Source organism: Lathyrus oleraceus, chromosome 4 (assembly GCF_024323335.1).
Source record: "Lathyrus oleraceus cultivar Zhongwan6 chromosome 4, CAAS_Psat_ZW6_1.0, whole genome shotgun sequence".
NCBI lineage: Eukaryota > Viridiplantae > Streptophyta > Magnoliopsida > Fabales > Fabaceae > Lathyrus > Lathyrus oleraceus.
This window is the reverse complement of record NC_066582.1, coordinates 278,712,699-278,727,131: the sequence shown is the minus strand read 5'-3', so window position 1 is coordinate 278,727,131 and position 14,433 is coordinate 278,712,699. Positions and strand designations below refer to the sequence as shown.

General features: G+C 40.6%; 1 protein-coding gene across 1 annotated transcript; it reads right to left on the bottom strand.

Moving 5' to 3' along the window:
* Nucleotides 1-11,443: 11,443 nt before the first annotated feature.
* LOC127075094 (polygalacturonase non-catalytic subunit AroGP2) lies at nt 11,444-13,829 on the bottom strand. The gene is made up of 2 exons (XM_051016540.1): nt 13,661-13,829; nt 11,444-13,433 (listed from the first exon to the last, which is right to left on the bottom strand). Exons 1-2 carry the CDS (start codon nt 13,709-13,711, stop codon nt 11,610-11,612), a joined length of 1,875 nt encoding a protein of 624 aa, XP_050872497.1. The 5' UTR covers nt 13,712-13,829; the 3' UTR covers nt 11,444-11,609.
* Between the last annotated feature and the right edge of the window lie 604 nt (nt 13,830-14,433).

Genomic DNA, 14,433 nt, shown 5'->3' with positions numbered 1-14,433 from the left:
CAGTTTTTGAAAGGCCCACGATGACTATGAAAAATCATTTGAAACCATTGCTGATTAGGGCCAAAGTGGAAGGCGTAACAATCAACAAAGTCTTGGTCGATTGTGGTGCCACTGTCAACATCATGCCGCACCATATTCTGAGGAAGATTGGCAAGTATGATACTGACATCAGATCCAATAACGTGGTCTCGTCGGATTACGGGGGGAAAACGAAAAGCACCATAGGTGTGATTATGGTGAATATCATGATGGGTTCATTAACTAGACCGACACTGTTTATGGTGATAGACGCCAAGCCAAGTTACAACTTGTTATTTGGTAGAGAATGACTTCATGGTGTCGGAGCCGTACCATCTTCAGCACATCAAAGATTGGTGATTTGGAGAGAAAATGGAGTGGTCGAAAATATCGAAGTCGACCAAGGGTACTTCATGGCTGACGTGAATAATGTCGGCAAGAAGGAATTCAAGAGAAAGATGACCAACATTTCTCCTTATTTTCCAGCTGAGGATGTATATGCTAATCTGAGTGAGGTTTTCGTTTCTCTAACTTTACACGAGACTCATGGCTTCATTTGGGATGTGGAACGTTTGGATGATCCACCCTATACAGGTATCCGACCGACGAGATGGGGAGAGGTCACTGATGATGACTGAACTATAAGCTCTAAGAAGGATTTCGGCATACGTTGCCGAGAATAAAATAAAGTTGGCTCTAGAGGCTGAAGAAAACATGGCTGTCGAAGCCTATGTGTTAAATAAAGAGGGTTATGTGGCTATTGGGTCAGAGCCTCTAGATAAGCCAGTTTTGGCTAAAAGAAACGTCAACATGCAGCGTTTGGACTGTATTTATGACGATGAACCTTTAGGGTTTGAAAAAGACCCAAAGGCACCAGAGAAAATGCGATCAAAAGACCCCTTGAAGGAAATCGACCTTGGCGAAAATGGCGAAAAGAGGCCAACATACATCAGCGCCAACATCGACAAAGAACTAAAGTCTGAGGTAATATTCGTACTTAAAGAATTTAGAGACTGTTTTGCTTGGGATTATAACGAAATGCCTGGTTTAAGTAGGGATTTGGTCGAGCTAAAGCTGCCAATAAAAACTAGAAGAAAGCCAGTAAAGTAGATGCCTAGGCGTTTCGCCCCAAAGATCATGGCAAAGATAAAAGCAGAAGTAGAAAGACTCCTAAAAAGCAAGTTTATACAAACTGGAAGGTATGTCGAATGGTTGGCCAATATTATGCCAGTAATTAAGAAAAATGGGTCTTTAAGAGTATGTATTGATTTTAGAGATCTAAATGCTGCTACCCCCAAAGATGAGTATGCCATGCCCATAGCGGAAATGCTGGTCGATTCGGCCGCTGGTTTCGAATATTTAAGTATGTTAGATGGTTATGCTGGATATAACCAAATTTTTATTGCAGAAGAAGACGTGCCGAAGACGGCGTTTCGATGCCCAGGAGCCTTGGGAACATATGAGTGGGTTGTCATGCCATTCAACTTGAAAAATGCCGGAGCAACATATCAGAGAGTAATGAACTCAATGTTCCATGATTTTATTGAAGATTTCATGCAAGTATACATTGATGATATTGTGATAAAATCAAATGGTCGACATACTCACGTCGAACATCGCCGAAAGGCCTTTCTAAGGATGAGGAAATGTGGATTGAAATGAATCCATTAAAATGTGCTTTTTGTGTGTAGGCAAGCGATTTCCTTGGCTTTGTGGTGCATAAAAAGGGTATTGAAGTAAACCAAAGCAAAACAAAAGCCATTATGGACGTCAAGCCTCCGTCGACCAAAAAGGAACTACAATCTTTGTTGGACAAAATAATTTTTCTTAGAAGATTTATATCTAATTTAAGTGGCAAAACAAAAGCCTTTTCCCCACTACTTCGACTGAAGGATGAGAATTTTAAGTGGAAAAAAGAGCACCAAGAGGCTTTTGACAAAATCAAAGAGTATTTGACCAGGCCTCCAGCACTGGCCCCTCATGTTAGGAATAGGCCAATGAGGTTGTATATTGCAGCCTCAGAATCGACTATAGGAAGTATGTTAGTCCAAGACGATGAAAAATGTGTCGAAAGACCTGTGTATTACCTTAGTCGAATGCTTAATGACCCTGAAACTAGGTATAGCGATATAGATAAACTATGTATATGCCTGTATTTCTCTTGTATTAAACTAAAGCAATATATTAAGCCTGTTGATGTGTACGTGTCTTCTCACTTTGATATTATTAAGCACATGTTATCTAAACCAATTTTGCATAATCGAATTAGGAAATGGGCTTTGGCGTTAACAGAGTACTCTCTGACATACATACCCTTGAAAGCAATGAAAAGGAAAGTAGTGGCAGATTTCCTTGTCGACCATTCAATGGTCGAAATGGCGCAAAATTACGTAGACATAGTGCCATGGAGATTATACTTCGACGGTTCAAGACATAAACATGGATCTGGGATAGGAGGAGTCATAATTTCTCTAGATGGAATTCCAGCAGAGTTCAAATACAGAATTGAAGGGGTATGCACAAATAATGAAGCAGAATATGAGTCGTTGATTGCAGGACTTGAACTACTGCTAGAATTGGGGGCAAGGAATGTCGAAATTATGGGATACTCTGAGTTAGTGATTAAGCAGGTATAAAAAGAATACAGGTGTGTTAAAGAAAATTTAATCATGTATTTTGTGGTTATCATCAGATTACTCAAGAGGTTTGAGCAAGTCAACCTCCAGCGTATACCACGGAAAGAGAACCAGAGAGCAAATGATTTGGCGCAGGAGGCTTCAGGGTACAAAGCGTCGAAAGACCAGGATGAAGGGGGTCCAAGTAAGAGAGAAAGTACGAGCGATATTGTTATCACCATCAGATTTGTCGATTATAAAGTTGGGAGTTATAGATAAATATCATTTTGGAATTCTGACCGTCGACGACAAGGGGAAAAGTGATTGGCGTAAACCGCTAGTCGATTATTTACGTAATCCTGTAGGGTCGACAGATCGAAAGATAAAATATAGGGCCCTTAGCTACGTCTTGGTGAATGATGAACTATTCAAAAAGACAGTTGAAGGAGTGTTACTAAAATGCCTAGGAGAAACCGAGGCATATGTGGCTGTGTCTAGCGTACATAGCGGAGCGTGTGGGGTGTATCAAGCAGGTTTGAAGATGAAATGGCTCTTGATGCGCGCAGGATTTTATTGGCCTTCAATGTTGAAAGATTGCATTGAATTTGCTAAAAGCTGTCAGGAATTTCAATTGCATGGGGGCATACAGCATGTACCTGCAAGCGAGTTGCATACAATTGTGAAGCCCTGGCCTTTTCGAGGGTGGGCACTAGATGTTATCGGAGAAATAAAACCAGCCTCGTCGAAACAACAAAGGTATGTTTTGGTCGGTATCGACTATTTAATAAAATGGGTCGAAGTCGTGGCATTAACAAATATAGACCAATAGGCTGTGATGGATTTTGTCCAAAGTCATATCATCTGCAGATTTGGCATCCCAGAAACAATCACAACCGACCAGGGGTCAGTTTTTACTGGTCGAAAAGTGCAAGATTTTGCAAAAGAAATGGGAATCAAATTACTGACTTCTACCCCCTATTACGCACATGAAAATGGCCAAGTCGAAGTTGCCAATAAGGTGATCATCAGCCTAATAAAGAAACATATAGGCAAGAAGCCAATAAATTGGCATAAGACGTTAGATCAAGCTTTGTGGGCATGTCGAACGTCACCAAAAGAAGCAACTGGAACAACTCCATTTCGACTAGTATATGGGCACGACGCAGTGTTGCCAGTAGAGATTCAGGTTCAGGTAGTCAGAACCCAAAGGAAATATGAAATACCTTCTGAATATTATTGGAGCATGATGACAGACGAACTGGTCGACTTAGATGAGGAGAGAATGTTAGCCTTGGATTCACTACAAAGGCAGAAAGAAAAAGTCGCCAGAGCGTACAATAAAAAGGTGAAAGGAAAAATGTTCGCTGTCGACGATCTAGTTTGGAGAGTGATCTTGCATATGGATAGAAATGATAGAGTTTTGGGTAAATGGTCCCCTAATTGGGAAGGACCGTTTAAGGTTTTGAAGGCCTTCTCTAATAACGCCTACGAGGTCGAGGAGTTGGCACCAGATAGGTGAATCTTAAGGGTAAATGGAAAGTACTTGAAAAGATATAGGCCTCTCCTTCAAGAGGTCAAGATTTTGACAGACTAAATGATTGTCGAATAAACTATGTTGGAGAAAACTATGTTGGAAACCAGCTACAAAAGGCACATAAAATAAATACACAGTGCTAAAATAGAATGATAACATTAAATTGGCAAGAAGCCATTGTTCAAATATTACACAAAAATAAAAGCGGTCAAAGTTGGCCGAATTTGGATTGAAAAGATTTAAGCTCAAAGTTGTAATGTAGAGACGTAGGCTCCAAGGTGTCGGCCTGGGCTTTAAGCTGTTCAAGCTTCTTCTCAACAGTCGAAAGCTCTTCAGATACCGCTAAGGCATCGCCGGTGGTTTGCTCCACAGTGGCCTAGGCAGGTTTTAGAACTTCGTCGATAAAGCACGACTCCTCCTTTGTAATTGACTCCAACTCACTGTCCAAAGTAGCAATTTGACGCCGAAGGGCATCAATTTGTTAGCGTATCTCAGTGGCCCTTGTTTGTTTGGAGGTCAACTCTTTTTTCTTCTCCTCCATAGTCCCTAGCAGTTTGGTGACCTCCGCGTCGGCATTCATCACCAACTCCCACTTTTCCTTCACAAAGGCCTCAGAAGATGCAATCTGGCATTCAGTTTCCCTAACGCTGTTGAGATGGCGCAGCATGGGAACCAGAAGTTGTTCTAAAGCGGCCGTTGCACGCTTGGCATATTCTGAGAGCTGAAGATCTTTAAGTTGGGCAAGCACATGCAAGATCTCTGGACCGACAGCAGGTTCATGCATGAGCACAAAAGGGAGGTCAGAATTCAAAGCGTGAAAGCGAACTTTGTCCATTAAAGCTTTGGTCTTCGTCGCCTCAGAACCCATTTTGCCAGAGTGGTGAAGCTGCTCAGAGTTAGAAGAAGCATCACGGGACCTCACTAGGTTACGGAGCCTAGCAATTGCTTCTAAGGCAGAAGGCTTTATCGCCAACCCCGAGAGAGATGAAGGAGAAGCCGCCGACAGAGGAGTAGTTTGAGAAGGTGGGCTCTTAGTGGTGTCAACATCTACTGGTCCCCTTGGATCCTGCAAAGGCAAGGAAGCTGAAGAAAGACTAGAGTCAGAACTAATCGAACTGGAATCTGTGTATGTTGTAGGACTAGTGACTGAGTCAGAGTCACTATCACTAATCTAGATAGGGGAGCCAATGAACTCACCAGCGGTGTCGACAGATTGTAGTGGGTGAGTTGGAGAAGAAGCCGGCGACGAAGGAGTATAGTTGGCGACAGGTTGAGATGGCTCAGCAGAAGCATCAGCCTGCTGTAAGGAAAAAGAAGTTTGTAAGAGAATTACAATAATCCAAGGGAATAAACAGTAAAACAAGTGACTACCTGTGTCGATGCAGGGGAAACATCATCTGGATTTTCTTTCCCCAAGGCAGCAGTAGCAGGGGTGCTAGTCGACTGCGAAGCCCCCACAGCTGGATCAGGGGCCTTGTTGAGAATGGAAGTGTCGACCACGATAGTGTCGGAATCTAAAACAGGAGCCTCTGGAGTGAGCACCTTATGGTGTTTCTTTTTCTTGGTTTTGCCACTCCTAGAGGGAGAATCGTGCTTCTTCCTTTTGTGGCTCTGGTGGCTTTTGGATTTGTGGGAGTGCTGAGAAGATGGCTAGGAAGTTGGCTGAAGACATGAAGAGAGGTTATAAGCAGATATTCTGGTCAGAAGATCAGACAAGCCGACAAGAAATACCTCAGATCTTGTGGCGGCAGAGCGTTTGTGTTTTTTGGATTTTTTGGAGTGAGAGGAGATAGTGGGGTCTGTCGAACATGGTTGACCCTACACATAAGTAAGAAATTAGAGACCACGTAGTGTTTCCCTTAAAAATCACAAGAATAAGTGAGACTGCTTCATATAGATGCATACCGAAGAACTGGGTTTTTTCAAGACCTGAGCAATAGGGCGCTCATCATCATCAGAGGATTTCTCAGGAGCAACCTGCAAAAGGGGAAATGACGGTTAAGAATAAAAATAGAGGCAAAAGAAAATGGCAGGTCAGCCAGAGTCGAACCTGAGCCTCTTGTGTCGAAAGGGTGGGTTTGTTGGCAGGAGCATGATCCACGGGGTCTAGAGGGATCGCTGCAAATAAACAGAAGAAACACAAGTGAGCGACGAAATCCAACTGAAAGGAGGTGTTCACTTTCCAGAAAAGTGTTACCAAGTTGTGTGGATTCGAACACGCTAACATATTGAGGATCAATATGAAGTGGCCCTGAGTAGTCAGGCAGATAATGCTTCGTCGGGACCACTCTATCGACCTTTTTCTTATAGGCATTTTGTAAGTGTGAAATGGGACAATAAAACCACTCTAGGACCGAATGGCCAAAGGCCAAAGCCAAGGGGCTAGATGGCAAAGGAGGGAACTTGATGTTTCCAAAATGAAGGGCGTAAAGATACTTGTCTTTCGCGTAACCAGGGATTTTAAGTTTTGGGAGCCTGTCGGTTACTTTCTCCTTTAGTTCGGCCGCGGCCTCAAAGATGGTCCGACGAAGATTATCTGGTCGATACACAACTTAGAAATAGTTCTGAAAAGTGCGATTTTGTTTAGCATGGAGAGCCTTACACTTGGTCAACTTCGCCTGAAAATAAACAAAAGCTTGAGTTAGTTCAGATAGTTTGGCCTCAGGAGCGCCAACATAAACAGCAAGATACGACTGCCACCAATCATCAAACTCTTTGGTGCAGAAGAAGGTTGGTCGAAAAGGAGTGGAGTGGAGTCGTGGTCGGTTTTCCCAGATGGTTTCAAGATCCTCCTGGATCACACTCTAGGGTTAACCACAAAGGATGTTTGTGAGTAATTCAGGAGAAGAGTACACGGACTTGGGAATAAATTGGCAAAGGCCAAATTGTCTTGCCACCAAGTTAGGCTGATAAGCCACTAGGCCGGGGTTGCTACTGGAGGTTTCAGCCGACAGGAATCGAGGGACCAGAAGACGTCTCCAGATGAGGAAGGTTTCATCTCTATGCTCATCTTCAGTCGGAGGAAAAGCCCTGGTGAATCATGTAGGACCTTCAGTTCGACGGCTAAAAGGGGCCATAGAAGGGAAAAAGTTGGCATGGGTCAGCATGATGTTGAACAAGAGGCGAAACACCTGGAGGTCAGGGAAGGTTTTGTCGATGGGCGTCAGAGGGATCAATTGCTTCCAAATAAGGTGTCGTTCCTCTGGGGGACACACAACCCTTCTCATCCCATAGGGGGCTATGTCTTTAGAGAAAGTGGCATTGAGCCACAATTGTAAGAACCAAAAAGGTCCATGGACCAACACATTTTTCTTCTTTGAATTCTCAGGGTCAAAGAGTTTGATTTGACAAACGACCTCAGACAGAGATTCACAAAGAGAAGCTAAAATTAATTGGCCTAGGGCGATATCACGCTCTTGGTGCAGTTGAGTTGCCAGGAGAGAAAAATGCTTGGCTATCTGCATAGATCTGGAGCAGAAAACAAAGCGAGATAGCCAAAGAGTCAGGAAAGCTACATGTTCTTTGTCGGTCGTAGGGCCTGAAGAGGTGGCATGGTGATCAATGAAGTTGTTGTATGTCGGCTTGCGAGAGTCACCAACGTCAAACCGCAGAGAGATTGGCGCTACGGCTTCACAGTCGAAGACTTCGCCAGTCGGTTTTAAGCCAGTGATGGAAGCAATATCCAAGAGTGTCGGCGTGATCATGCCACACTTGGTATGGAAAGAGTTGGTCAAACTATCCCAAAATTGGAGGGCAACTAGTAACATGCCACAAGATTAGGGAGGGCCACAACGGGAAATTTGTAGAAGGGTGTTGATGCCTGTCCTTTTCCAATGGTCGATTTTCTATGATTCTAATCGATCCATCCAGGCACAAAACTTAGGGCAGTTTTTGGGAGGAGCAGTCCTGAAGTTCCTGTCGACATAGCGAAGGGAAAAAGGCTTTTGGGCAGAAACCAAGGGTTCAGAGATATGACTGGTGAGGAAAAGGGAAGAATCTGTTCTGGTGATCTCAGGGCGGCGATTTTCTGGAAGAGGACCTAAGAACGCTAAAGGTTCGTCAGCCAAGGAGAAAGGATCAATACCTGAGAACGCCAGATTTTTGCCTTCTCTTCTGCAAACGGAGGCTCAGGAACGTACTCCTTACCATCAATGGTGAGAGGATGTGTGAGTTTAGCAGTGGAGGAAGATGCTTTACTTTTGCTGGAGCTAGCCATGGAAGAAATGGAAGTTTTTTGGAGAAGAAGAGTTTTTAAATAGAGTGCAGAAGATGATTGTGTGCTAAAGCAAAAGGGCGAAAAAAGGGAAGAAGAAGAAAGAACAAGGGTTTTATAGGGGTTAAACCCTGAGAAAAGAAGAGTGAACGTTTGATCTTCCATGTTCGACACGTATGCCCATGTTCCCACGTCTGTAGACACGTGGAGGAGAGAAGGAAGTTGTGATAGTAAACACGCTTCAGTCATAAAGACGTAAAGTGATGGGGACGTGATTTTGTGCGTCTCGAGGGAAAAAAGGAAACGTTCGTCATGATTATATGACGTCATCAGCATGGGGCAAACAGGTGTCCCACTAAGTAGAAGTGGAAGCAGTAAGGGGCAAGTCGACATCTCAAAGATGCCATCATCTCACCAACGTCGACATTCGAAAATGGCATCTCTGGGGGGCATTTTGTTACCACGAGAAGTCTCTAAGGCATGTTGAAGGCGTAATTGGTGAAAGGGTCTTGTGAATTTGGGGTTTATACCCCATCAAAGGATGAAGATGTACCTGAGATAAGCAAGAGTTGAGAAAAACATAAGTCATCAAGGGATGAAGCCGACAGAAGAAGCACGTTTGGTCGACAGGCCATTCCGTCGACTAAAATGAAGCTTGAGACTTAAAGAATTTTGGATCGTGCCAAACACCTAGAAGGAAATGTCGCCCTAAATATCTGGGCGTGAGAAATTTGAAATTGGAAAATGACTAGCAGTTACAAGAAGAATAAAAGCGCCAGAATATAGAGCAGTTTGCAAAACGTGGGTAGAGCGATTTGCAGATCGTGTGGCACGACATCTGCTAGTTTTTAGGAGTTTTTAGCCTGTAGGCAGTTTTCTTTAGGTTAGTATAAATAGGATATCCCAGGAGAGGCTCGGGGTGTTCACCTTGTACTAAAAATCACTTGTAAGAAACTTCTCATTCCCAGCGTGAGGAAGCAAGAGTTTTTAAGAGTGCTATGTACGTGAATCACCATATTTATTTCAATGCAACTTCCTTACTTTTCAATTGTTCCCGTTGAACATTTTATTTTAATTTCATTTACTTTCGAGTTATCACTTTACGTTGTCGTCTATGCTGTCGACACTGATTCTATTACGATAATAGAGTTCACCAAAAGCGTGTTCGTCGTGTACGTCTTTTGAATGTTGTAGCGCTGTCGGTCACGAGTCACCCATAGGCTATAGCGTCGTTTAAACTGTTCGTGTGGAAAAACCTGCGCTTGTTCAATACTTTGTCAGGAGTCGTTTCTCACAAAGTTGTTCCGTCGAATTGAATAAGCCACACTTGCACTAGCACATGTCCTAGGATCAACTGGTCGATCCTGCAAGTAACCCTTAGTCTCAAGGCCTAGGGAAGACCAGCGGTTGTTTACCAATTTCCACAGTAAACAGCCTTATATTGATGACATGTTGCTGATAGGGAGTTGCACCACTGAGATGAACAAGTTCAAAAAGATATTAATGAATGCATTTGATATGATTGATCTTGGCAACATGGTATACTTTCAAAGGATGTAGATTTTGTATACTGCTAAGGGATGGGGATTAATTTACTGAAGAGATTTGAGTTGATGAACTGCAAGCTGATAGTTAGACCAATACAGATAAACCACAAGCTAGAAACTGACAGTGATAGTAAAGATGTGCATGCTACTATTTTCAAGTAATTGGTTGGTTCTTTGAGGTTCCTATGTAACACTAGGTCTTATATTTGTTATGTGGTTGGGGTGGTGAGCAGGTTTATGAATAAACCAAAGTAGTCATACTATCAGGAAGTCACTCGAATACTTAAGTACATCAAAGAAACTTTGAAGTATGAGATTATTTTTCCATCTGGTACAGTTAGCAAATTCTACCGAGTTGATATGTTATTCAGACTCTGACTGGTGTGAAGATAAGGTAGATAGGAGAAGCACTACAAGATATTTGTTCATGTATTTATGGACCATGATGCTCCAAGAAGAAATCAGTGGTTGCTAAACTATCTGGCTGATTAATTTTTTGCAGGAACTGAAATTTGGTGTGCAGACACTAATGAAGCTATTGATTGACAACAGATCAACCATAAGTCTTGTCAAAAATCCAGTGTTGCACAGGAGGAGGAAGCACATTGGCACAAAGTTACATTTTCTACGCAATCAAGTTCAGAGTGGAATGTTTAATGTTGTTCACTGCAATATTCAGAACCAACTTGCAGATGTGCTTATCAAAACAATTAAGACAAATCAATTCATCAAGTTGAGATAAGTGTTATTGTTTTTGAGAATATGAATTAAGGATGGTATTTGTAGTAATTCATACTCTCATTTACTATTTTACTTAGAATAATTCCTGTCAAGTAATGTTAATTTTCATTTACATTTCATTTGATTTACATTTGAATTTCATTTAGACCGTTAACATTTCATCAATCGTGTATAACCAGCACTTGTAGTTCAGTTAAAAAATAAATAAAAATGTGAACTTTCATTTTGCTTCAACCATTTCATCTTCTCTTTCTCTATATTAAATATGTGTGTGTGCGCACCAATGGAAATTCAATTTTATCTGACATGATAAGTTCCTAAGAAAAATTATTTTAGAAGACATTTGTTGTTCAAAAAAATTGTTTATGTTGTAGTGTTGGCCTCAAAACAAAGTAACTAAAATCATTATAAACAATAATTTAGTGGTTCACACATCACCACATATAAAAGTATATGTGACTTTATGCTTTAATTAGGAAGCCATTCTTTATTCAAAACAATAATTTTCCATTCAAAAGCGAGTTTCATCATAGCTATCATTAATCAAAATCAGATATTGTAGCCGACATAAAGCTTAAATAAACAAATACTAACATGTAAAAACACTACTACTAATAAACCCAATATTCATTCGGAAGCCATTTATATAACACAGTTGCATAAAAGGATCTTATGTTGTGCATTTGGAAATTTGACTATATTAAGATAGTACCGTGTGATTTTGTTAAAACTTTGAGTTTGTAACTTGTTCTTAAATCACATTGGCACATTATAATTATCTCAAACTGATCTTCAATCCAAACATACATAGGTAATAAATAGTACATTTTCTTCCAATAACATAATCATTTATTTCTAAAAATAGGAAAATATAAACTCGTTATTACTGACATAACATTACACTGAAATAAAAGCATATATATTTCGGGTTGGAGTTCTCTTTAGTCCGTAGTAGTCCAAGTCATATCGTTCTCAAAGATCCAATGGCACACTTCAATTCGACCCGGACCAGACCCAAGAGCCATGAATGCACCATGGGTGGGGCTCCAAGCAGTTGTATCCAAATGACAAATCGCAACACCGTGATTAATCTTGGCCTTTGATTCCGGGTCCAAAAGATCCGCCTCATAAACCCGAACCTTCGGAACTGAGTGACAATAGTACAACAAAGAAGGAAACAAACTCTGATGACATGAAACTGATTTAGTCACTTTTCCATGGTTTATCCCTTGAACCCGACCCACCATGACATTTTTACCCGACCCATTTAAATTCTCCGTGGACCGAACCGTAACATCATGGCCCAATACCGAAGTTGCAAAGTCGATCATGTCCTCGAGTGATCCTACACACCGTTTCGTCTCGCCCTTACTCGGAGCCCTCTCACATTCACCCAACGAGTCCACTATCATTTTATCCATTGACGAATTCTCAGACACTTTAAAAACTTGCTTCAACTCATTCATCTTCGAAGTTGCAAAGGGCAATTTAGTGAAAATGTTACGAGGCAAAAACGATCTTTTTGGTAACTTATCTTTGATATCAGGCATAGGCATTACCACACCTTGTTTCAACATCATTTCCCGGAAAAACTTACCCGGTTCAACCCATTTCTTTGCCAAACTATTACTAACAGAAACAGCATTAGTTGCAGAAGCGTTAGTATATTGGGCAAAAGAAATACCTTTTTTATCGTAATCCTTGAAAGTGTTATTCACACCATAACTTTTGAAAGTAACTTTATGATCTGCACCTGCACCTTTAGCATAGCCTTTGAAAGTGTCGGTTCCTTCGTTAAAAGATTTTCCATAGTTATTGAAATCAACATGGGTCCCAGTTTCTGCATCCTTAGCGTAAGAAGTAAACGAATCAGCACCAACATTGGATTGATCTCTATAACTTGAGAACTTCTCAGTGACTCCTAAACCTCCTCTGGCGTAGTTTTTGAAATCCACAGTAGGATTATTCATATTAAAGCCGTAACTAACGAAAGTGTCTTTATTACCTGTGCCTTTGTCCGCGTAACTAGAAAAACCTGATGAAGCAACGTTAGAGTCCGTTCCGTATTGTGTGAAACGGTTTTCGGCACCTGCGGAGTCTTTCCCGTAGTTACCAAAAACCTGACCGCCGGCGTTTCCGTCTTCGCTGTAGCTTGAGAACTTCTGTTGTCTGCCGGCGGTAGAGACGGAGTAAGTGGAGAACCTGAGGTTAGGGACGTTGGTTTCTTTAGCGTATGCTTTGAATTCCCCGACGCCACCAGCGGCGGCAGAACCGTAGGTGTTGAAATTCTGATCTGCGACGTTGGTTGAGTCAGCATAGTTGATGAAACTGTCGTTGTGGCCAGCGGAACTGCGGCTGTATTGGCGGAATTCGTTGATCGGGTTGCTTTCGAAACCGTTGGAGTAGTTCTTGAATGAATCTAGTCCTCCTGGTCTCTCTGTTCCATAGTTGGTGAAGTTGTTACCTTCGTTGTAGACAGTGAATTTGGAGTCCTGAGAGTGTTTTGCAAGGCTAGGATTTACATCAGGAAAGCAAAGGAGGTGTGCGGCTGAGCAGAATTCCGGCAACTTTGTGGACAGTGTGTTGTCAGCTATGTGTTTGGCAAAAGCGGTTGCGTCTGCTGCGCTAAGTGGCGACGCCTTGGAAATGATGAAGGATGGTTTTGGCAGGTTGTTTTTGATCACTCTGTCCCAATAGCGAATCACAAATGCTTTTGGAGTGAATGGATTTTTTTGTGTTTTGTCTGCATGATCCGCAAAACTAACCTGCATTGAAACAGTAATAAAATTATTACACTTTATTTTCAAAACTTACTAAAACCTTATAAAAATTTGTACTAGTAGTTAGAATCAGGGTCTAAAAAAACTGTCAGTAATTAGTATCGCAACACTTTAAATTCTATTGTGACCAGTTTTTTAAAATCTTGGTTAGGATTATTTTAAATGTGATTGAATCTGCATAATAGTGCGATGGAAATGTAAAATGTGCTTACGGCGAGTGCGGAGAAAATGAGACAAAAGAGAAAGAGTGTGAGTTTATGCATAGTAATTGAACTTGTTTTTACTACGTTTTTTTAGTAGTTTCTTCTAATTAAGAAGTGCATAGAGGAGAAAAAGAAAAGAATGTTGGTGATTACGTTGAGTTGTGTGCATTTATTTATAGTGCTTCTCTGGCGCTCCATCTTGTACAGTCATACTCTCTGATTATAATTTTATAAAAAATTAAAATATATTAACATGTGTATTTAATATCTCATTATTTTTGGTTTTATATGCATTAATAAAGTATGTAAAAAACAATATTCTGAATTATATTTTTAATGCAATCTATTTTATATTTAATTGAACTATAAGAGCTAGAGAGTGGAGATACATAATGTACAACAAGGACTCAATGCAATAAATATTTTGGATAAGTTATTAATTTTTTTATTTAACTTTTTCATAGAGTACTAATATTGTCAGATCATTTGAACGACATTTTAAAGAAATAGTGGTTCGGTGATCGGTTTGGATAAGGCCCATGAATATGGAGCAAGACAATTGAGGCAATATCTTAGCCTTCATCTTATCAATGTTCCATATATATATATATATATATATATATATATATATATATATATAGATATATATATATATATATATATATATATATATATATATATATATATATATATATATATATATATATATATATATATATATATATATATATATATATATATATATATATATATATATATATATATATATATATATATATATA